This window comes from Magnolia sinica, chromosome 6 (genome assembly GCF_029962835.1).
Source record: "Magnolia sinica isolate HGM2019 chromosome 6, MsV1, whole genome shotgun sequence".
Taxonomy (NCBI): domain Eukaryota; kingdom Viridiplantae; phylum Streptophyta; class Magnoliopsida; order Magnoliales; family Magnoliaceae; genus Magnolia; species Magnolia sinica.
This window is the reverse complement of record NC_080578.1, coordinates 43,287,209-43,312,540: the sequence shown is the minus strand read 5'-3', so window position 1 is coordinate 43,312,540 and position 25,332 is coordinate 43,287,209. Positions and strand designations below refer to the sequence as shown.

Here is a 25,332-nt window from a genome sequence, read left to right as displayed (position 1 = left end):
GAACAAATTTGGTACTGTATAATTGAACATGTGTTGTGTGCATTTTGAACTAATTTTAAACTTGTTATGTGCATTTTGAACTAATTTTGAACTTGTTGTGTGCATTTTGAACTAATTTTGAACTAATTTGGCACTTGTTTTTTTATTTCTTTTAATATTGAATGAATTTTGTACTCTATATTTGAACGTATTTATAGTCTTCGGCTCCATTTGGTCATCACATTAGTATTTATAAAAATATTTTTTTTTAAAACCAAATGGAGCCTAAGCTTTTTTTTAACTCCGCCAATGCAATTCCTTGCATTGCCGGTCCCAAGCCCGGGTAAAGGAGGAGGGAGAAGGGCTTTAGAATGAATCGTCAACTATGGAGGAGATCTTGAAAATGCAGTGAGTATCTCTGGTTTTATAGTTTTACTTGTACATTCCTATATTGAATACTCAAGCATGACGGTTATGCACATTCTTTCAGGTGGATGTTGCATGTGGGAGGGTTGGAGCTGCATATTTCAGATTCAAGCATCTGGTATGTCTCTTGTCAAGAATGAACATGTGTAGTTCATCAAACAATACATTATGTGATATCATGTGCATGATATCTATGTTGTAATTTCCCTCATGTATTTTGCTTAAAATCTATGTTTATGCATGATTCTCATGCATTAACATGAATTTGAGCTAAAAAAGATCGAAATAGAAAATTTGAGAAAACAAAGGAGATTTTCTTTTATAAAGTAAGTATTTGGGACCAAGTGGTTACGTATTTGCTTCATTAAATTTGCTCGAAATTAATGGAGCAGACTCGGATGTGCGTCGGAGCTATCCGGATGAGCGGGGGTCTCTGGAAGGTGGGAACTGCTGTTATGACCATGATGAAGCTGTCCATTTCCTATGGACAATATTGGAGGGGCCTGGCCATTTGGACAGGCCGTGTTTATGTATTTGATTGAAATTAATGGAGCAGACCCGGATGTGCGTCGGAGCTATTCGGAAGAGCGGGGTGTCAGATGGCCGCTATTATGACCATGATGAAGCTGTCCATTTTTTATGGACAACATTGGAAGGGTCTGGCATTTGTGTCAGATGGCTATGTTTATATCTGTATTTGCAGGGACCATACCCTTAACCTAAACAAAAACCTATGACCTAAAACCTTAACCTATAACCTAAACCTCAACCTTAACCTAAACCTAAACCTTAACTTAAAACCTAAAACCTAAACCTAAACCCAAAACATAAACCTAAACCTTAACCTATTCTCAATTCCCTAAACCTATATCTTATAACCTAAACGTAAACCTAAACCTAAACCTTAACCTATACCTATAACCTTAACCTAAACCAAAACCTATGACCTAAAACTTTAACCTATAACCTAAACCTTAACATTAACTTAAACCTAAACCTCAACCTAAACATATAACCTTAACCTAAAACCTAAAATCTAAACCTAAACCTATAACCTAAATGTATTCTCAAATCCTTAAACCTAAACCTACACCTAATCCTAATCTTAACTCCCTAACCTAAACCTATACCTAAACTTGAAAACCCAAACATAAACCCGATCCCGAACCCAAACCCGATTTCCTAAACCTAAACCTTAACCTATTCTCAATTCCCTAAACCTATATCTTATAACCTAAACCTAAACCTTAACTTATACCTATAACCTTAACCTAAACCAAAACCTATGACCTAAAACCTTAACCTATAACCTAAACCTCAACATTAACTTAAACCTAAACCTTAACCTAAACATATAACCTTAACCTAAAACATAAAACCTAAACCTAAACCTATAACCTAAATGTATTCTCAAATCCTTAAACCTAAACCTACACCTAATCCTAATCTTAACTCCCTAACCTAAACCTATACCTAAACTTGAAAACCCAAACATAAACCCGATCCCGAACCCAAACCCGATTTCCTAAACCTAAACTTTAACCTATTCTCAATTCCCTAAACCTATATCTTATAACCTATACCTATAACCTTAACCTAAACCAAAACCTATGACCTAAAACCTTAACCTATAACCTAAACCTCAACATTAACTTAAACCTAAACCTCAACCTAAATATATAACCTTAACCTAAAACCTAAAACTTAAAACCTAAACCTAAACCTATAACCTAAATGTATTCTCAAATCCTTAAACCTAAACCTACACCTAATCCTAATCTTAACTCCCTAACCTAAACCTATACCTAAACTCGAAAACCCAAACATAAACCCGATCCTGAACCCAAACCCGATTTCCTAAACCTAAACCTTAACCTATTCTCAATTCCCTAAACCTATATCTTATAACCTAAACCTAAACCTTAACCTATACCTATAACCTTAACCTAAACCAAAACCTATGACCTAAAACCTTAACCTATAACCTAAACCTCAACCTTAACTTAAACTTAAACCTTAACCTAAACATATAACCTTAACCTAAAACCTAAAACCTAAACCTAAACCTATAACCTAAATGTATTCTCAAATCCCTAGACCTAAACCTACACCTAATCCTAATCTTAACTCCCTAACCTAAACCTATACCTAAACTTGAAAACCCAAACATAAACCCGATCCCGAACCCAAACCCGATTTCCTAAACCTAAACCTTAACCTATTCTTGATTCCCTAAACCGATATCTTATAACCTAAACCTAAACCTAAACCTAAACCTAAACCTTAACTTATACCTATAACCTATAACCTAAACCAAAACCTATGACCTAAAACCTTAACCTATAACCTAAACCTCAACCTTAACTTAAACCTAAACCTTAACCTAAACATATAACCATAACCTAAAACCTAAAACCTAAACCTAAACCTATAACCTAAATGTATTCTCAAATCCCTAAACTTAAACCTATACCTAATCCTAATCTTAACTCCCTAACCTAAACCTATACCTAAACTTGAAAACCCAAACATAAACCTGATCCCGAACCCGAACCCGATTTCCTAAACCTAAACCTTAACCTATTCTCAATTCCCTAAACCTATATCTTATAACCTAAACCTAAACCTTAACCTAAACCAAAACCTATGACCTAAAACCTTAACCTATAACCTAAACCTCAACCTAGACCTAAACCTAAACCGATAGCCTAAACTCAAATCCCTAAACCTTAACCTATAACCTAACCTAAACCTATACTTATAACCTAAAACTATTCCCAAATCCCAAAACCTATAACCTAAACCTAACCTTTCCCTAAACCCATAACCTAAACTTAATTCCCTAAACCTATACCTACACCTAATCCTAATCTTAACTCCCTAACCTAAACCTAAACCTAAACTTGAAAACCCAAACTTAAACCCAATCCCGAACCTGGACCCAATTTCCTGAACCTAAACCATAACCCATTCTCAAATCCAAAAGCCTATAACCTAAACCTAAACCCTAACCTAAACCTATAACCTATAACCTAAACCAAAACCTATAACCTAAACCAGAACCAAAACCTATAACCTAAACCTGAAATCATTATCAAATCCCAAAACCTATGACTTAAACCAAAATCAAAACCTATAACCTAAACCCGAACCCATTCTCAAATCCCAAAACCCAAACCGACACCTAAACCTAAACCTATAACCTAAACTCAATTCCCTAAACCTCAACCTAGACCTAAACCTAAACCTATAGCCTAAACTCAAATCCCTAAACCTTAACCTATAACCTAACCTAAACCTATACTTATAACCTAAAATTATTCCCAAATCCCAAAACCTATTACCTAAACCTAACCTTTCCCTAAACCTATAACCTAAACTCAATTCCCTAAACCTAAACCTACACCTAATCCTAGTCTTAACTCCCTAGCCTAAACCTAAACCTAAACTTGAAAACCCAAACTTAAACCCAATCCCGAACTTGAACCCGATTTTCTAAACCTAAACCATAACCCATTCTCAAATCCAAAAACCTATAACCTAAATCTAAGCCAAAATCAAAACTTATAACCTAAACCCGAACCCATTCTCAAATCCCAAAACCTATAACCTAAACCAAAACCAAAACCTATAACCTAAGCCCGAACCCATTCTCAAATTCCAAAACCTATAACCTAAACCTAAACATATAACCTAAACCAAAACCTATAACCTAAACCCGAACCCATTCTCAAATCCCAAAACTTATAACCTAAACCTAAACCTAAACCTAAACCTATAACCTATAACATAAATCAAAACCTAAACCTAAACCTAAAACCTAAACCTATAACCTATAACCTAAATCAAAGCCTATTACCTTTCCCTAAAACCGTAACCTAAACCTACAACTTATAACCTAAATCAAAACATATAACCTAAACCAAAACCAAAACCTATATCCTAAACCCGAACCCATTCTCAAATCCTATAACCTAAACCAAAACCAAAACCTATAACCTAAACCTAAACATATAACCTAAACCAAAACCTATAACCTAAACCCGAACCCATTCTCAAATCCCTAAACTTATAACCTAAACCTAAACCTAAACCTAAACCTATAACCTATAACATAAATCAAAACCTAAACCTAAACCTATAATCTATAACCTAAATCAAAACCTATTACCTTTCTCCAAAACCTTAACCTAAACCTCTAACCTATAACCTAAATCAAAACCACAACCAAAACCTAAAACCTAAACCTATAACCTATAACCTAAATCAAAACACATAATCAAAAGTAAAACCAAAACCTATAACCTAAACCAAAACCAAAACGAAAACTTATAGCCTAAACCCGAACCCATTCTCAAATCCAAAAAACCTATAACCTAAACCAAAACCTATAACCTAAACCGAAACCAAAACCTATAACCTAAACCCGAACCCATTCTCAAATCCCAAAACCCAAACCTAAACCTAAACCTAAACATAAAACCCAAACCTAAAACTATTCTCAAATCCCAAAACCCATAACCAAAACCTAACCTTTCCCTAAACCTATAACCTAAACTCAATTCCCTAAACCTAAACCTAGACCGAATCCTAAAGCTATAGCGTAAACTTAAATCCCAAAACCTTAACCAATAACCTAACGTAAACCTATACTTATAACCTAAAACTATTCCCAAATCCCAAAACCTAAACCTACACCTAATCCTAATCTCAACTCCCTAACCTAAACCTAAACCTAAACTTGAAAACCCAAACTTAAACCCAATCCCGAACCTGAACCCGATTTTCTAAACCTAAACCATAACCCATTCTCAAATCCAAAACCTATAACCTAAACCTAAACCAAAACCAAAACTTATAACCTAAACTCGAACCCATTCTCAAATCCCAAAACCTATAACCTAAACCGAAACCAAAACCTATAACCGAAACCCGAACCCATTCTCAAATCCCAAAACCCAAACATAAACCTAAACCTAAACATAAAACCTAAACCTAAACCTATAACCTAAACTCAAATCCCTAAACCTAAACCTAAACCTAATCCTATAACCTAAACTCAAATCCCTAAACCTTAACCTATAACCTGACCTAAACCTATACTTATAACCTAAAACTATTTCCAAATCCCAAAACCTATTACCTAAACCTAAGCTTTCCCTAAACCTATAACCTAAACTCAATTCCCTAAACCTAAACCTAGACCTAAACCTAAACCTATAGCCTAAACTCAAATCCCTAAACCTTAACCTATAACCTAACCTAAACCTATACTTATAACCCAAAACTATTCCCAAATCCCAAAACCTATTACCTAAACCTAACCTTTCCCTAAACCATAACCCATTCTCAATTCCCTAAAGCTATAACCTATAACCTAAACCTAAACCTAAACCTAACCTAAACTTATAACCTTTCCTTAAACCTAAACTTAAAACCTAAATGTATTCTCAAATCCTTAAACCCAAACCTACACCTAATCCTAATCTCAACTCCCTAACCTAAACCTAAACTTGAAAACCCAAACCTAAACCCGATCCCGAACCCGATCCTAATTTCCTAAACCTAAACCTTAACCTATTCTCAGTTCCCTAAACCTATAGCTTATACGCCAGATTCCGATCCTGGGATCCTATAAGGAGGATTTTTTTTTTGTACATTTAACTCATAATAAGCATAACCACAAGATTACCCAATTGACAAAGGCAACATCATCATCACATATCCACTAATATAATCATTTGAGTACAACGCTGAAAGGGAAAATACACATATCGAAATCAAAGCTCCAGAATACAACTGCACGCTCCAAGCTCAACGCTGCTGCAACCTAATAACACCTGCACGCATCTATCGTGCATAAGCTTATAGAAAGCTTAGGGGGTGGTGTAAGTGTGTGCACAAGGTAAGTGCCAAGTATTCAATACAATGCCATTATCATACAAACTGGAAGTACTGGAAATCCATAAATCGTACAATATCGGAATAAGCAGAGATACTAGCAAGATCATGAATTATCTGAGTAAGCAGAAATACTGACAAGAGCAGGAATTATCAGAGTAAACAGAAATACTCACAAGATCATAGATCATACGATAACAGAGTAAGCGGAAATACGAGCAAGTCCATGAGCCAATCAATATCGGAATACGCATAACAGATACGCAAACGAGGAGTCATAAAGAGCCAAATATCGAATGCCGAGAATGCAATTGGGTATATAATTCCTTATGTGTTCACAAATACGTCACCATATCTAGACCATATAAATGCGGAACAGGAACCCAAGATGTCGTATGTCATGGATGTAATGCAATATGCGGTGTGAATGGAATGACCATGTCTTTGGAGTGTGAAGTCGGGATGGTAGTATGTAGTATCGCAGGCTATGGGGTCCATCACAAGGGACTTCTATCCAAACCAGTCCCATACCTAAATTTGGATAGTCAGACTCAATGTGGTAAACTCCTGATCTCAGGTCAGTCGCGCGCCCCAACCGAAATCCTGGCCATTGCGAAGGCACATGTAACAACCAGCTGCGTACCACCAACCCGAGTAGATAGTGAATGAATGAATGCATGAATGAGTATGCAACTCCTGCTCACTAAATCCACATATCAGTACAGTTCATCTCTGGGATTGTCACTGGGGTTTAGTACACTCCAAATGGCACTGCCGCTCTCCCAGCCGCACAGTCCAAGTGAGCATAAGAAACCTCACTATCCGCCTTGCCAATAGTCTGCCAATACTTATCCGGCACGTCGATAGCGGACCCATTCACGAGCTGGTTAAACTCAGCCTAGTATCGCCCCTACCCTCGGGGGAGTAAGGCCACACCCCCTCCCAACCGACCACGACACAGTGGGAGACGCGGCCTCCTGGTATTCGGCACTCGGGCGCTCATGCATCCACTCGGTCTCGACGTTGGGGCGTCTCCTGGCCACGGAGGTTTAGGGATTTTCACCCAGGGACATCTATGACGCTCGTATGCTAGAACAAAATATTTTCGATGTCCCATTTGGCCATCCACGATACGCCTGTGGAGGCGATGACCCGGCTGCCGCTCGGGCGGAAAGTAATCCTCATGCGAGATGCATGAGTCATACAATCCAGTCATGCATCAATCCTGCGTATACCGCGTGCTCATGTGAGATAACCTCCGCCTATCAGGGAGTCTCATAACAACATGCTCAATGACGTACACAATGATCAACCACATCTCATAACAAACATGCAGATGATGCGTATGGGCATGTATCATGATGCTATGCTGTCACATACTTATAATCGGTATCAATATCTGGCCTCAACAATCGGCCTCGACAATGTGGACATTTAACCAACATTGCCCCCCAAGGAATGACGCTCATATAATGGGACCACGACCTTACAGAAAGGCTTAATATACAACACAATGGGCCTTACCCAAAGGCCACATATACACAACGGGTGGGCCCTGCACATGGGCCTCAAATACATAACACGTGGGCTCTACACATGGGTCTCGAATATGTCGAATGGGCCATGCATTATGGGCCTAATACACATCACAATGGGCCTTATTACATAGAACCCTTATTCATATTAGGCCTTAAACACGGGCTGCATATACATTACGCAGACCGAATACACATCTCATTGGACCTCAACTACGGGTTGCATATACATCAAATAGGTCTCGACAAACTAAATCGGCCTTAATAATCGGATTCGACGCTCAGAACCGGCCTCGATACTCGGCCTTGGCAATTAGAATCGGCCTATACAATAAGTATCGATGAGAATGGGTCTAACTAGGCTTAAGGAAAGGTCACCATGTGGGCGTTTAACCATCATTACCCAAAAATGTGGACATTCAACCAACACTGCTCCCAAGCAGTGGTCTGCATAGGGTTAATCATAAGGTGGGCCCAAATATCCAATAAGTGGCCTTAATTAGTCATCACAGGTGAGCCTTACACATAAAGCACTTGGCCTACACATCATGGTGGTCGATACATTGGGCCGTACCAATGGGCCTCATATACAACAAGTGAGCCGCATCAATGAGTCGTACAATGCACAATAGGTAGGCCCTGCACCTGCAGCAGATAGGTCCCACTAGATGGTTAGTGAGGACATAGAATGCATACATCTAGTGGGTCACACATCCCACGGACGGTGTGAATAAAACATACATCGAGGCTAGTCCTCTATGACCTGGACGGTTAGGGTGGAACATATGAGGTGGGCTCTAATCAAAACGAATATGGGCCTAGACAGACTATATGCTACAGGTACGGGCCTATTAATGGGCCCTAGGGAGAGAGTGACAATGCGGACATTAAACCAACGTCACCCTTACAATGTGGACATCAAACCACCATTGCTCCCAAGGTATAATCCACTATAAAATCAACATAAATACTATGGTGAATCACACTACAATGGGCCTTATGTACGTCCTGTTGGGCCTTGACCCATGGGCCTCCAGTACATCAAATGGGCCTCATACATGGGTCTCGTATATACTTATCAAGGTGGGCCTCATTATATGGGCCGCACCAAAAATCATTTCAACAGTTGTAGGTATAACATGTGTATTGCTCCACTCATGGCCCACATATGATGATCAGCACTGTCCAAACATATCCATATAAATCGGCGCCAATCAAACATTGTCCTGCACTATCTCAACATTATGGACGGTGTGGATACAAAATACGTACATCTAGGCGGGCCGCACAAGTGGACGGTGTGGGTGAAGTACACTCAGCATGGTGGGCCTGTACAATGTGGGCGGGCCCAGCACATGCAGCAAGCGGCCCTGCGCCATCAAGACGGGTAGACAGTGCGGATATAAAATACATACATCGGGAGGGAAGAGTCCTACCATCCAGCGGGCTAAATGGTGCAGATATACAATACATTTATCATGGCGGAATCACGCATTGAAATGGGCCTTATATACATCATATTGGGCCTCAACCCATGGGCCCCAAATACATCTAATGGGCCGCATCACAGGGACCTCATATATAACAAGGTGGGCCTTAACAATGGGCCATAAATATGGTAAGTGGGCCACACCACATGGCCATATGTTTATCAAATGAGCCACACTCAAATATAAGTGGTGATAATGATTTTCCACTACTAAAATTTTCAAGGCCCGCCATAACATTTATTTCCCATCCAATCTAATCTTAAGATCTCAAGGATTTCAAAGATAGCCGTTCAATCCTCACCGTGCACTATGATCTACTTGATAAATAAATCTGTCTTATTTTCGTCCCAAACCTTTAAAAAAATCATTTTCCAAAAAGAAATGGTTGGATGGTTGGATGAAACACATGCATCATGGTGGGTCCCATAGGGATGGAAGGCATAGATAAGTCACATATTCCGTGATGGAGGTCCACAATTGTGGACACAACACATACATAAATGGGTCTTAAGTAAGAACCACCAAAATGTTTATTTTCCACCCAACCTAGGGCCCAACATACTATCCATCCAAACTGGGGCCAACATGATGTTTATTTTTCATCCAAACTGGTCATAGGGTCACATGGGCCTAGGGCCCACTGTAATATTTATTTGCAATCCAATCTATTCATAAGGTCACATGGACCTTGAGCCCACCGTAATATTTATTTGCATCCAACCTGTTGATAAGGTCATATAGATCTGGGGTCCACTACAATATTTATTTCTCTCCCAACCTGTTGATAAGGTCACACAATCATGGGACCCACTGCAATATTTCCTTGCATCCAATCTGCTGATAAAGTCACATGGGCCAGGGGCCCACTGCAATGTTTACTTGCCATACCTGTTATAAATTCACGTGGGGCAGAGGAGGGCCCACTGGACTGGGGCCCACTGGAGTGTTTATATAACACCCAAACTGTTCATAAGGTCACGCGGACCATGGGGTAGGGCCCACAGAGATGTTTTCTTGCATCCAACCTATAAAAAGGTCGCATGGACCTTGAAAAATTGGGGCCCACCGAATGTGGTTCCTAAATCCAGCCCACCCATTATGTGTGTCCCACTTGGCTGAGGGTTTAGACCAATTTTCAGCGGCATCCATATTTCAGGTAGGCCTCACCAAGTGATTTTATATCTTTGGACATGTCTTTACATGATTTTAAATGGTGTGGCCCACCTGAGTGCCGTATATAGTTGATTTTTGAAGATTGCCCTCGGCCCTAAGGGACCCACAAAATGGGCGGCATTGATCTTTAAAAAGCATCACAGTGGGGCCCACGGCTGGAGCCGTGAGGCCCAGCTCGGTCGCCCGTCCGCCAGCGCCTGGGCGTTGCTGGCCTGTCAGCGGCAGCAGCGTTCCTGTTTTTCCCTGCAGGACCCACATCCGATGAATCCACTCCAGCCATTGGATTCCACGGTCCAAGACCGACCAAATGAGTCCAATATGCGGCCTGTTTTGGACGAATGGAAGCTTCAAGGTATGTTTTAATGGTATACACTACTAATCCCTATGATATGGCCCGCCTGAGAATCGGATTAGCCTCAAATTTCTCCTCAACGCCTAAAAACATGTGGGAAATAGAATGGACGGCGTGGATTGGATTCATATATCAAGGTAGGGCCTACATGAGTAGGCTATTCCAAAAGCTAACTTCTCTTTTCTTTTTCCTTTTTTTTTTTTTTTCAGGCCTTATTAGTACACACCGTGCCAGTGCATACACTCCATGTTAGCCCGCCCTCTTCCTCACGTCCAGCGTCCGGTATGGATGTACACAGCACCATGGTGGGCCCCACACGCACGTGGCCCACATCTTAGTAAAGGTGGGTCCCACATAAACGTGGCCCACCTGATATGGATCAATTTGATACTTGTACTTTTCCATCACCCACAAGGTAGGGCCCACATAGCTTGGACGGCCAAGGGGTCCATTTGATGGACAAATAGGCATCACATCTTATTGAGTGGGCCACAAAATAAAGGAAGAAGAGAGAGAGAGAGAGAGAGAGAGAGAGAATCACCCACATTAGATCTTGGACTTCTTTCTTCCGCCAACGCGATATAGAGCTCCAAAGGACGAACTTCAACGGTTGAGATTGTTTTTAGAGGGTGGGGATGAGAGATAGGAAGGTGGGTCACACTAAGTTTTCTCTCATGGAGGTGGACGTTGGCTCTCATGGGTTGCTTAGAAGGGAGTGAAGTGAGAGAGAGGGGTGATGTAAGGGAGTGATGGGAGAGAGAGATGGTGAGGTGATGAGAATTAATGGGTTTGACTTATGGGGAAAAAGGGAAGGGAGTGGTTGCTTGTAAGGAGTTAGGGCTAGGGGTAGGGTAGGGTGATGTCACCCCTATGGTGACATCATAGTAATTATTATTATTTTTTTCTAGGGAAGTACAACAACAAGGGTAGGTGGGTCCCACAATCAAGTGATCAATGACCTAGATAATGCACGGGCCGGATCTCATAATCTGAGCGTCGCATTGACGCACAAGACGCGTCGCCGGAACCGCGACGACGGCGCGGTCGCAATGACATAGGTCTCGTTTTGAGTCGACTTGGGTTTACAGGATGTGACTCAAGAGTGTGCGCCAATGCTATCTACGCATTGCGGGTTGTTGGAATTCGACTGGGAGGACCACAGAAGTTTATGGAATTATACGGGCTAGGATACGGGTCTTACATAAACCCGATCCCGAACCCGAACCTGATTTTCTAAACCTAAACCTTAACCTGTAATCAAGTTCCCAAAAGCTATAACCTATAACCTAAACCTTAACCTAAACCTAAACCAAAACCTATAACCTAAACCTTAACTATAACCTAAACTTAATTATAACCTATAACCTAACCTTAACCTAAACCTATAACCTAAACCTAAACCAAAACCTAAACCTATAATCATATGGTGAGACCATTTCTTTTGTGTCAATTTTATTCCTCTTTGAGTTTTTTTTATTCATTAAGAAAAAAAAGTGGTTATACGTGATGCATTTCTTTCACTGTCTTTTTTTTCTCCAATGGGCATTCTAATTTATGAATGACATGACTGTTTGTAGGACGATGGAATATACGAAGCTGTTGAAATTTTAGGGTGAAGTCGAGCACATTTCTCTAATGAAGCCAAAGATTTGTATTTTCAGCATTATTGTAATTGTAACTATAATTGATTGTAATTGTAATTAATTGAATGAAGGATTGTAATTGTAATTGAATGAATGAAGGATTGTAATTGAATGAATGAATGATTGTACATGTGGTAATTGAATGAACAGGTGGTAATTGAATGAACAAATGATTTAATTTTCAATGTACAAAATAGCTACGGATATTGACCGTAGCCACTAGTCAGATAGGTGTAGCCTTTTTAATTTTGGCATATTACTACGGAGTTTCAGCTACAAATAATATCCATAGCTGTTTGAAGTTTTTACTACAGATATAATTGCTATGGATTATATCTGTAGCTATTAAACATATAACTATGGATTAAATCCGTAGCCAATAATCAGACAGGTGTAGCCTTTAAAATTTTAGCCTATTGCTATGGACTTTCAGCTACAAATAATATCCGTAGCTGTTTAAGTTTTTTGCTACAGATTTAATTGCTACGGATTATATCCGTAGCTATTGAACCTATAGCTACAAATTTAATCCGTAGCCATAGGTTCCAGACCTATCGTTATGGCACCTACGATGACGGTCGTGTTACGGACTAGCTACGGACTAAGTCCGTAGCCATAGGTCTATGGCTACGGATTTAATCCGTAGCCTTTGCCCCTTTTTTTTGGTAGTGATGGTCCCCTTCTAGACTGATCATATGTCTTTCTTTCCTAGCCACATCTTCTGGCAAATGTCTACAACACCAACCTCACTGGCCATGATCACGTGTCCATTATGTGTGATGTAGGCCTTTTTCTTGCAATGAGCCTAAATTCCTCCCTGAGAAGTTTCCTTGCAATGGGCTGTGAAGCATATAGTTGATTCGGTAAGTGGCACAGCATTGAGATTATACTGCTTGGAGCTGTAGAGTGCTGTAGAACCAAGCCCTCTATTTGTTGAAGACTTGAACCTTTATAAACAATCAAGGCGCATGATAAACAAGAAAATAAAAGGACAATCAGCTTCACAAGTCACCTCTATAGTTGGGAAAGTTTCATAGTAAAAAAAAAAATTGTCATTGTATCAATTGGAACTTTTCTTCTCTTTTCTTTCTTTTTTCATTTCCTTTTTTCTTAATGATTTGCCTTCAATTGGAACTTCAATCACATTAATAAATTATCATTGAATCAAACTATATGGTGCTACAAGGCTTACAAGCACCACAATACAACCCCTACTCAATTGCTTGCTGGCAGGTATTGCAAATCATAAGCAACAAAGGAAACAAAAATTGGCCTTGTAAAAGAAAACCAGTAAGAAAAACACACCAAGTATGAAAAAGTTTAGAAAGAAAAAGCAAACAAAAGTCATCACCTGATATTCTTGAAGTGGATTTCGTTGCTAGTCAGGCATGTACAAGAAGCATCCAAAACCTGAAGAAATAAGAAAACTCAACAGTCAGAATGTAGATGATAAATATGATTGATTCAGTTCATTCATATTCGTAAGATTCCATTAATTTACCTTAGGGCCCGTTTGGCCGGTTGGATTGGAAGGGATTGGATGGTATTGGAAGGGATTGGAAGTTAAATCCTGGGATTGGCCGGGCGTGCCAAACAGAGTCGGTAATCTGATCCCAATCCCATGGATCTTAAGATAATCCATTGACAACACCATCATTACCTTTAAATCTCATCCAATCCACCCTAATCCGTTCAAATTTGCCTGGGACATGTTCGGTTCGTGGGATTGGAAGGGATGGGAAGGTTTAATCCCCAGATTGGCCAGGCGTGCCAAATAGACTAGATATAGCAATCCCATGGATCTCAAGACAATCCACTGACAACACCATCATTACCTAGAAATCCATGCCATCCATCCTAATACCATTCAATCCCTTCCAATCCACCCGGCCAAACGGGCCCTTAGATACTCTAACAGGACCATGATAGAGGTGGTGATAATGGACAAGTGGCTTTTTCACTCGCACAAGATAGGGTCCTAGATAGGAATTTTGGCAACCAAGAAAAAAAAGATCCTTGAAGCAGACCCTAAGAAGCTGGGACAAGATAGTTCTCTTCTACCAAGTCTATCCAACAAAGAAAAATAAACAAGGAGTAGCCCGCAGTTTCTAAATGCTAAGTAAATTCGTAGCATTTCAATAGCAAAAGGAAACGAACCAAAATCGCAACTTGTTATGAGAAACTAATGAAAAACAAACAAAAAACAACAATAAGGCCACTAAATCCTAGCTTTTTTAACATAAGATGCCTTAAAATGTAACCGAAAGGAAAACAAACACAATCTAATTCTCAGGCAATATCCGACCAAAACTTAGATATAACCAACTCTGCATGGTCTTGCAACCCCATTTAGAAAAAAAAAATCGCAAGGAGAGATGAAATGCCAACCTTCTGCTTCTTGAGCCTTTCATTCTCTTCTTCCAGACATGAAACCTTGTTCTCCAGCTTGTTCGTGTATGCCTGCCACAGTGAGGAATAAATTCTCAGTCTTTCAAAAATAGAAAATGGAACTACTCTGCGCATGTGCAAAATGCAAAGTGCACTACAATTTTTAATGGGTGCATGGTTGTATGATGAAATCCATGTTTTTATGTGTGTATATGCATGCATGAATGGATGGAGTATGGATGGATGTATGTATGCTTGCACGGATGGATGGTTGAGGTGTGTTTATGAATGTGTGTATGCACGCATCATGATGGATGGATGGATCCACAATTTTCTCCATGTTTCCCTGAGTCAACGATATGTGCTTTTAGGCCCCATTAAGGGAAAATTTATTATTCCTAAATATGCAAACATGCATCTTAATATTCAGTTAGAACAAAATCTAGGCTTGTTTTTTGAAAGGTCAAAAGATATTAGTACCTAGATGCATGGTGCAAAAATAATTGTCTGACTGGCACTCATTTGATTTGATGCACCAGGGCTGATGATATATTTTGACCAGGGCCAAATTACCTTGTTGGACCGTGCATGTGCAACAGAAAATTGAGATTGGTCGTTGATGACAGGGAATGAAGAATCGCCAATGCAATCCTTGTTCTAAGACAAATAAGAAACTTAAGTATCATGCAGTCCATGCAGATTCACAAACTGTTAAAAGAAAGCCAGCTATTGGTCAGTGTTAGGACTTACTCTTTCATACACATATAAGTTTCATCGGCGTGAGCAATGACAAAAGTGCCTTCACTTTCAAGAACCCATGCGATGCTGGTGCATTGACTGTGGAAAATAACATTTGCAGCTTTAGGCTAACAAGCACATGAGATCTTCTATAGGAACAAACAAGCATCAAGTCATCTAAGAAATTGCATATAATAAACAGAACCAATAGGGATGTGACCATTAACATGTTGAAAGCAGTTCTAACCTAATACAATACTATAATGCTTACAATATGCTTTTCCTTGCCTGGCTATGTAAAGAAGACATTTTATCTTTTAATAACCAAAAGAAGATCAACTTTCATTAAAAAAAAATAAATCTCTTCTTTTTCTTTTCCTTTCTTTCTTTCTTTTTCCTTTTTTCTTCCCCATCTTTTAAAGATAACCAAAGCTTTATAAAGAGAGAGAAAAGGGTGAGAACAAAACAACATTAAGGGAGAGGCAACAAGGAATCCACGGTGAGTGACCTTCTCACTGCTTCCTCTTTCGCACGAGTATCAGCAACCTTTTTTGTATCCATTTGAAAATTATTTCTACAACTACTCCTTGAATGCAGCAGCAACTCATAATGAGAATTAAGCATTGAGATGAAGATGTGCAATGCATACACACGCACATGTCAGCATCCATTGTCATCAAATTTCCCCTTCATAGAGAAGGGTTGTATTATTTTTGTGAGGACGTACACTTCAGATGTAAGCAGTTACTGTTCAAGCATGTCAATACTAATAATGTGAACTTTTTTTGATGGAAAAACATGTTGAAAGGTCTTTTCCTACTTTTTGTTGATGAAGAAGAAATTGCTGATGAAGAAGATACGTGTGTGGGCGTGTTTCTGGCTTTTGTTGACAAAGAGGATCTATGAGGGTCTGCTCTGAAATGTTAATGAAGAAAAAGTGGGTTTGCCTCCTAATTTTTGTTGATGATGAATACATTCATGGGCTTCGCCTCCAATTCCTGTTGATGAAGAAACCAAGTGGTGTCCACCCTACAGTTGTTGATAAGGAAAAAGTTTGCGCATTCTCCTAGTTCCTGTTGATGAAGCAGAGGTGTAGGTTCCACCCCCAACTATTGTTGATGAGAAAATGGTGGATTCCAACAAGCAATCCTTACACTTTTCCAGAATTTGGATTCTTGGCAGAAGAAACTAGGTGAGCATTGTGAGAGGAACATGAGATTTCCACTTATTACCCAAACAAGAACTCAAAATTGGAATCCATCTTTCAATAATTCTCTTGAAAATCATCATTGGATGATTATTGTTTTTTTTCCCTTTCTTTCACCTTGGATTTCACATGTCCTTCGTGTAATCCATGGAGATGCAAAATCATGTAACCATGTAAAAGTTTGCACCGATGGGTTGGTTTAGTTATCATCTAGTGCATGAAAAGATTTTTTTTTTGTAATCATTTTAGTGTATACAACCTAGATTCTTGTATACAAAATAGATATTTTTTTTCCATTTAAATTAACTGCAGTTTACTACACTAGTTGCATTCTTCAGTTTGCTAATTTAGTTTTTAACACATCAAAACTGAAAGAAAGATAGGCCCGATAGTTGAACGCCTCTTTCTTGTGGAAACGAATGCAGTATAGTACAAGTGTATTATGGAACTATCTTATAAAACCCATGTTAAGGAAGTATGTTTGACAGATGAAGCTACCAAGCAATAATTTCAAAAAGGGAGCAGCCACAATTTACACCCACCTTTGTCACTAGCATACAGTCAATTTTTCCATTTGGGAATTGAAATAATACAAAAGCATAATATTTCAACTTTCTGTGTCCAATGCACCTCACAACTTTCTATGACTAGCTGTGGTCCTTCATTATGTTGTAGAGAACACACAAAATAGTCACTTAAATACATCCAGACAAATCACAGTAGCACTTCTCTAACATTCAAATTTTTCAAAACCAAATTGGAAAAAAGAGAATCAAAGTAAACTAAATCAGATTTGAAAGTTGGTCTAATCATAAATAGGTGTATTATGGACGGAGACATTGTTTTCATTAATAGGCCACCTAGTACTCATAAACATTCATTACTAGCATTTTCTGTCTATGTGCATGATGAGCATACTATTAAGATCAATCCTCTTATTTGTGCTCCCTTAGGTGTGGATTTTGATGGGGATTGTGTTCATATATTTTATCCATAGTCTCTACCAACAAAGGCAGAAGTTTTGGAGCTGTTTAGTGTTGAAAAGAAAATCCGTAGTTCTCATAGTGGTAGTCTGAATTTACAACTGGTGCATGATTCTTTATTGTCACTTAAACTCATGTTTATGACTTTTTTCTTGAACAAAGCGACTGCGCAACAATTGGCTATGTGTGTTTCACCAGTTTTACTAGAACCTGCTTTGCTTAAGGCTCACCGTACAGGTCCTCTGTGGACTGTTTTGCAAATAGTACATAGTGCTTTACCTGCATTTTTTGATTGCTTTGGGGAGAGGCATTTGATCAGTAAAAGTGAAATGGTGAGGATTGATTTCAATAGAGATTTACTGCAGTCATCATTCACAGAGATTGTTACTTCTGTTCTTGACAAGAAGGGAACAGAAGAGGCTGTTAAGTTCTTTAATATGTTGCAGCCATTGCTGATGGAGATTCTCTTTTTAGAAGGATATAGTGTTGGCTTGAATGATTTTGACATTCCCAAGGCTATTACTGAAGATATAAAGAAGAAGATTCAGGACATATCACCTTTGCTACTTCACTTGAGATCAAATTACAATGAACTTGTAGAGTTGCAAGTGGAAAGCTACCTGAAAACTGTAAAACTACCTATCGTGACTCGTATTCTAAAGTTATCTGCTTTGGATAATTTGATAGATTCTAAAAATGATTCAGCTATCAGTAAGGTTGTTCAACAACTTGGCTTTTTGGGGCTTTAACTTTATGACCGAGGGAAGTTTTATTCAAGGCGTTTGGTTGAGGATATGAGTTTCCACTTCCAAAATAAGTATTCTGTTAATGGTGTTGACTATCCTTCTGAGGCATTTAGGTTAGTTAAGAGCTCCCTTTTTCAAGGTCTGACCCCCTATGAAGAGTGGGTCCATTCCATATCATCCAGGGAAGTGTTGATCCGTTCTTCCAGAGGACTTACTGAACCGGGAACTTTGTTTAAAAATCTAATGGCCACACTTAGAGATGTCGTTATCTGTTATGATGGGACATTGAGAAACCTCTGCAGCAATTCTATAATTCAATTTGAGTATGGACAGGTGGACGAAAATAGTTCTGGAAGTTCTCTTGCTGGTGAACCGGTTGGTGTATTAGCTGCTACTGTAGTATCAAATCCTACATATAAAGCAGTTCTTGATTCTTCTTAAAGCAACAACTCTTCATGGGAATCGATGAAGGAAATACTTTTGTGCAAAGTTAACTTCAAGAAGAATCAGTAGGCCATTTACAGCAGTTCTTGGTTCAGTAAGTCCTGCATATAAAGCAGTTCTTGATTCTTCCTGTCGTGGAATTCCCCTTATTCACCAACCACTCTTTGAACTGCTAAACACACCCTGGAACCTACATTTCATGAATAGTTTCTAACATCTTACATCAGAAAGTCATTTAGGCTGCATTTGGCTCATGAGCATTTCACAGGCATAGAAAAACAAATTTATGACTTTGGAATTTCTACTCTTAGGCTCTTAGTAGGTTTCTGTAAATTATGAAATATGAAGAAAAATCTCTTTAGTGGCAACCAAATGTACTCTAAACTAATAACCACTAAAGCAGAATAAAATTATATACACACAAATACAAATAGGCATTATAAAATGATCAACAGAAGAAACATCATGTCATGTTCTGCCCACCAATGGTATAAGTGTGGCTAACCCTCTAAATCTCACATGACTATGGCAGGTTATACAAAGAGAAGCTCAGCAACATGTTGATTACCAAGCTTTGGCAAAAAGTAAGGAAAACTAATTCAAGATAGAGAACTCATAGTTTTGAACTTCTCCATGTTTGTCTGAAGACAACTCTCTAATTCTGACATTTTCCTAGTGCCATAGTTATTCGCTAAGTCAACGTAAGGCTGCCATGAAGAAACATTTTATGAGTGTATTAAACTTAAACTTAATTAAATACTATCACAAAAGACATAAAATGGAAGAAAATGACACAACTCACCTTGACGCCCTTTTCCCTCCTTCTTTACCCGGGCTTGGGACTGGCAATGCAAGAAGTTGCATTGGCGGAGTTAAAAAAGGGCTTAAGCTCCATTTGGTTTGAGAAAAAATTATATTAATAAAGATTGATGTGATGACCAAATGGAGCCTAAGACTTAAATGCAAATTTACTAAAAGGTATGATAGGAACTCTTACCCTACAAATATGATGACTAAGTGACCACATGTAAAAAAAAAAAAAAGAAACAGAAGAGATTAAATTAAAGACATGCAAATGCAAAATTCAAATCACAAATCATAATCTTATAAAACTAAGATTAAATTAAAGAGATTAGATGAGTTTAGATGTGTCCTCTATAATTAAACTAAGATAAAAATAAACTGTTTAGATGTGTCTAACTCAATCCAAAAGTCTGAAACCACAGATCCCTACTACCCCCACTTACAAAAGATGTTTACAGTTCCAAATACTTAATAAAAACTTCTCTCATGTAGTCATCATCCATTTCTATCTGCAACCTATAAAAAATAACAAAAATAAATCAATTACTATTCATAATCTCATATAATAAGTTCCATTGCTTAAAAAAAAATAATAATAAAATAAAAAATAAAAAATAAAAACTTACCATACATAAAGTAGTGGGCCAAGCAATACTCGTTCCAATTGCATCACCAATTGTTTTATATCGTCCATGGGTCCTTATCAAATCCTCATCACGTACCATTGCCACTTGAACAGATACTTCCCAGAAACCAACTCCAAGTTTTTGCTCCCCTACTTTTGTTAATGGATCCTGCTCAAAACGGTTTCTTTAGCTACAGTATCCCCAGGCCTTACAATACTCTTAAGAAGAACTTGAGTCACATTAGTGCAACTCGTAGAATTCCCCTTATTCACCAAGTCTCTCTACAAATGATAAATCAATGTCAATTCTTGTATACAGCTCGAACTATATATAATTGAAAACATATTACACATGAAAATATACATGTATATATTATAATTACCTGAGGGGTTGGAACCAAGTGGATTGATGATGAGGAGGGTTCGTTCAAGTTGGGATTAGCTGAAACACCTAATAATGTAGCTAGATTAATGCTTGGATTCGTTATGGCAACCATCAATGTTGTCATAGTTTCTCTTAGTGAAGATATTTGAACATCTCTATCAGTCATAGTTTCTCTTAGTGAAGATATTTAAACATCTCTATCAGCCATAGTTTCTCTTAGGGAAGATATTTCAGCATGCAATTCCTCATATTGTTCATCTATCTTCTGAGCATTGGAGGTCATCCCTTAGGACTGGACACTGTGGGATGTTGTGCCCCATATATCAGAAGGAGAGGGACCTAACCCGTAAGTCCGGACATGGCCATGTCATTCGTCACCCATGACTTCCGAGAATATATCTTTCCTCGCAGTGCTGTTATGTGAAGCCTCTGGCTGCTGCGAAGTTCGTTCATTTAATTGTTCCTACAATTAAAAATCATCAATTTAGATTTGATATTGTTAAAAGATTAAACAAAATAAGAAGATACATATACATACCATTGCTCTTGCTGAGGCCTCATCCACATGCATCCCATTCTTGCGTCTATATGTCAACAAGAACATATCTACTCGGGTCAAATCCTTCCCATTGGCCCTCTTGTTTCTCTATCATTATTTAAATAAGTTATATATGAGAAATAGATTGACATCAAATTATTAGGTGATTAATAAAAAAATTACCTCTTCTTCACGTATTCGCGCAAAGCTTTTCGTGCTTGCAGCGTGGCCAATGCGTTGTTTTCTCCAATTTTCCATATTTATCTTATTACGGACCTAAAATGTGACACATCAATAGAGTAATTTATGAAAATTCAGCTTAAGATAGTTGTGTAATTTTATAACGTGAAGGTTTTAGTAGCTACTTATCACATACCTTTCCCTCTTTAGAGTTCCAAAACTCAATGAGGGCCTTCCACTGATCCATTTGGACACATTCATTAAGGTTTGCTAGCCGCGCCTCATCATTATCATGAGGCGAGTAGTAGAATTTCTTCAGTTCGTACTTCCAGTCCCTACATTTTTTTCCAATCGACATCAACACCCAAGATTTAATCTCTTTGTCAAATTGAAACTTGGATTGCATTTCATGAACAAAGTAGACAATCACATATTGAACAAAGAATAAATAATAAAATAATAAAATACATAAAACAAATCACCATTACCATGACAAGTTCATACATATCATCTTTCTTCTCATTTGGCACTACCCTCTAAGTAGAATATAAGGGGTGCGTAATCCCCATTACATGCTATTGTCCCCAAAAAGTTTGTCAGCTTGCTAACATTTTCATTAACGGGCTGCCCAAGATTGTTGGTGGTAATAAAAATGCGTTGCCCCTTCACGCATGTTCCAAACTTGATGGCATCATGTGGGGCCTCGACTCCTCTTTGTGAACAACAAATCTGTTGAAAAAAATGCACATAAATTATATGCAGACTTGTATAGTTCATTAGCAAAAAATGCATTAAATTTTTAAGGATATTAGAACCAATGCATAACGTACCACTAGAAGCATCCTCTAATGAATCAACTGTCTGGTGTGGATCCTGGGGCAAACTCTGGGACAGACTCGCCGTAGGTAGGGGAAGCTGGGGATGAGAAGGACCCGCTGCAGACTCGGGCAACAAAGGCTGGACTGGACCCGATGTAGCCGGGGAAGGCTGATGCTGGGAGGGACCCGCTATAGGCTGGGGCAACTGAGGCTGAGAGGGACCCACATTAGTCTCGGGTAGCTAAGGCTGATTGATGCCACCAGTCATAAGGCCTATCGGTAGCCTAGTCGTGCGTTTAGAACGAGCACGTTTCATGTCTTAAGAAGAACCTGAGTCACATTAGTGAACAGATGCATGTTGATAAGACGATTCAATTTTGAATAAATAAATAACAGAACCATATGAAAAAAGACATTTTAATTTCTATTTCATACATTGGGAAAATATGGTACTTAAGAAATCAATTATTATACATAATGTCATCTCCATTGGGATTAGATAACTCAGTATCATCTATTTGTTCTTCTAACATTGGCTGGGTGGGTGGTAAATATGTGACAACTGTTGTACCATCGACATCTGTCCTTTCCCAGCTAATAGTGTCATCACTCGGGTCCTCCAAACATTGATCATCGCAGGGCGACATGCCTAAGAATGTATTAACATCATCTGCAGACACTTGCCCATGCATCTCAAATAAGTCTCTAGGTTTCGTCCTCACTACAACATGCCAATCCTTCTCGATAAGGTCTTGTACGTAAAACACCTGCTCAGCTTGAGAAGCAAACACAAATGGTTCATCAGACAAATGTTGACCCGTATGGCATAATCGTTTCAAATTCACAAGCGTGAACCCCAACCCATCCTTCTTAACACCCCTGCCATGAGATCGAACATCAACCCAATCACACTTAAATAATACAACCTTCCGAGTACCACAATATTCCAGTTCTATGATGTCCGTCAATACACCATAGTATGTTACATCTCCTGCAATGGGATTTCTGTCATTGGCACTTGCGAAGCTTGAAGTCTTTGCAGTCACAACAACTCCACTATAATGAGTTTTTCTTTTTTTCTCACGATGTTTGGTGTGAAATCTGAAGCCGTTTACAATAAAACCTTTATATCTTCTTGCCATACTAGGACCCCAAGCTAGCCATCTAAGGTCTTCTGAAACCTGCTCATTCCTTTCATAGCGCAACTGTTCAACCTATCCAGATACCAAAAATATTCATTCAAAAGCTCATGTTTGAATAATAAAAAATAAAAAAAACATGCATATATCCTTAAACTTATCAAATCGACTACTTACGCGATCACTAAACCATTTATAAAATGTATCATTATGAATGCGTTCTATGTCCCTTGGCCGTGCATGACGATTCATTCGCTTAACAACATTCATATATTCTCTGTAAAAGTCATTAGTTTTAGCCAAAAAAAGAGAGTAAATTTATCTATGTATAAATTAAGTCCTATAGTTGGCTTACTCAAGAAATGGGCTGAGTTCATGGCAGTTAAACAGGACATATCAATGTGCCTGTGCAGATGTAACGTTATCCAGTACACAATCTTCGGACTTCCCTAATGCATGACCTACTAGTGGGAAAATAGAGGATTGTTCTTCTATAACAATGTTACTATAGTCATCATTCCGTATTGGCCGATTGAACCTTGTCTCTGTACCATGTAGGTACCTCGAGTAGAATGTTAAGCATTCTTCTGCCAAGTACCCTTCCACAATTGATCCCTCGGGCCGACTTCTATTATGCACATACGACTTTAATGTGAGTAGATATTTGTGATCACTAATATTAAAAAGTTTAAAAATATATGGTCGATTAGCATGACTAGCATAGCATGGCAAATAATTTTAATTTCTAAACATTAACACTCACCTCTCAATGGGGTACATCCATCGATATTGTACCGGTCCAGCTATTTTTGCCTCACCCGCTAAATGAATGGTCAAATGCACCATAATATCAAAAAAAGCTGGTGGAAAGATCTTTTCTAAATGGCAAAGTGTTAATACAATTTGAGATTCCAATCGGTCGAAGTCTCTTACTCGACCAACTTTGGAACATAATTCTCTAAAGAATCTGCTCAATTCAAGTAAGACTGAGGTTAAGTTCTTAGGTAATGTTATTCGTATCGCAATTGGAAGTAGTTGCTGCATCATAATATGACAGTCGTGGCTCTTGAGTCTTGAAATTTTGAGCTCTTTGAGATGCACACAATGTGAAATATTGGCTGCATAACCATCTGGAACTTTCACCCGCTTTAAGATTTTATAAAAATCATCCTTCTCACTTGGTGACATAGTAAAGCATGCGGGTGGCAAATATGTCTTGTTAAATGAAAGCTGTTTTAGGTGTAATGTTTGTCTTATACCCATATCTTGTAGGTCAAGATGTGCCTTTACACTATCCTTTATTTTCCTTACAATATTCAACAACGTCACAAGCATATTGTCACATACATTCTTTTCAATATGCATCATGTCCAAATTATGACGTAATAGATTATGCTCCCAATACGGCAAATCAAAGAAAATGCTCTTCTTTTTCTAGTTATATCTTTCTTCCTCATGTCTTCTCGTCTTCTCTTATGCCCATGACTGCCTACAGTCTTCTTCCTAAGGGTGACATTAATTCCTTGCAACTGGGCCAACATATCAGAACCAAATAGTGGAGTTGGCGCCTCGCCAAATTCTCCCGTGCCATCAAACGATCTGTTATTAGTTCTAAACTTATGATCATGTTCTAAAAATCGACGATGACCCATATAACAAAACTTTCAACCATGTTTTAACCATTTAGATGAAGTGTCCTTATTACAACAAGGATAAGCGAGCCGTCCTTTAGTGTTCCATCCAGACAAGTTTGCATATGCAGGGAAGTCATTGATAGTCCACAACAATGCCGCACGTAATCAAAACGTCTCATTGCTTGAGGCATCATAAGTGTCTGC

The 25,332-nt window shown here is 38.6% G+C and overlaps 1 protein-coding gene and 1 long non-coding RNA gene across 2 annotated transcripts; one reads left to right on the top strand and one right to left on the bottom strand.

Annotated features, from left to right (window-relative positions):
- Positions 1–13,554: 13,554 nt before the first annotated feature.
- LOC131250006 (uncharacterized) lies at positions 13,555–14,962 on the bottom strand. The gene is made up of 2 exons (XR_009172967.1): positions 14,888–14,962; positions 13,555–13,909 (listed from the first exon to the last, which is right to left on the bottom strand). It is a non-coding gene; the product is annotated as an uncharacterized LOC131250006 (long non-coding RNA).
- A 694-nt stretch (positions 14,963–15,656) lies between these two features.
- LOC131250005 (DNA-directed RNA polymerase V subunit 1-like) lies at positions 15,657–19,064 on the top strand. Its single transcript, XM_058250700.1, has 3 exons — positions 15,657–15,726; positions 17,868–18,444; positions 18,950–19,064. The coding sequence occupies exons 2-3, from the start codon at positions 17,950–17,952 to the stop codon at positions 18,959–18,961; spliced, it is 507 nt and encodes a 168-aa protein (XP_058106683.1). The 5' UTR covers positions 15,657–15,726; positions 17,868–17,949; the 3' UTR covers positions 18,962–19,064.
- Positions 19,065–25,332: the final 6,268 nt, after the last annotated feature.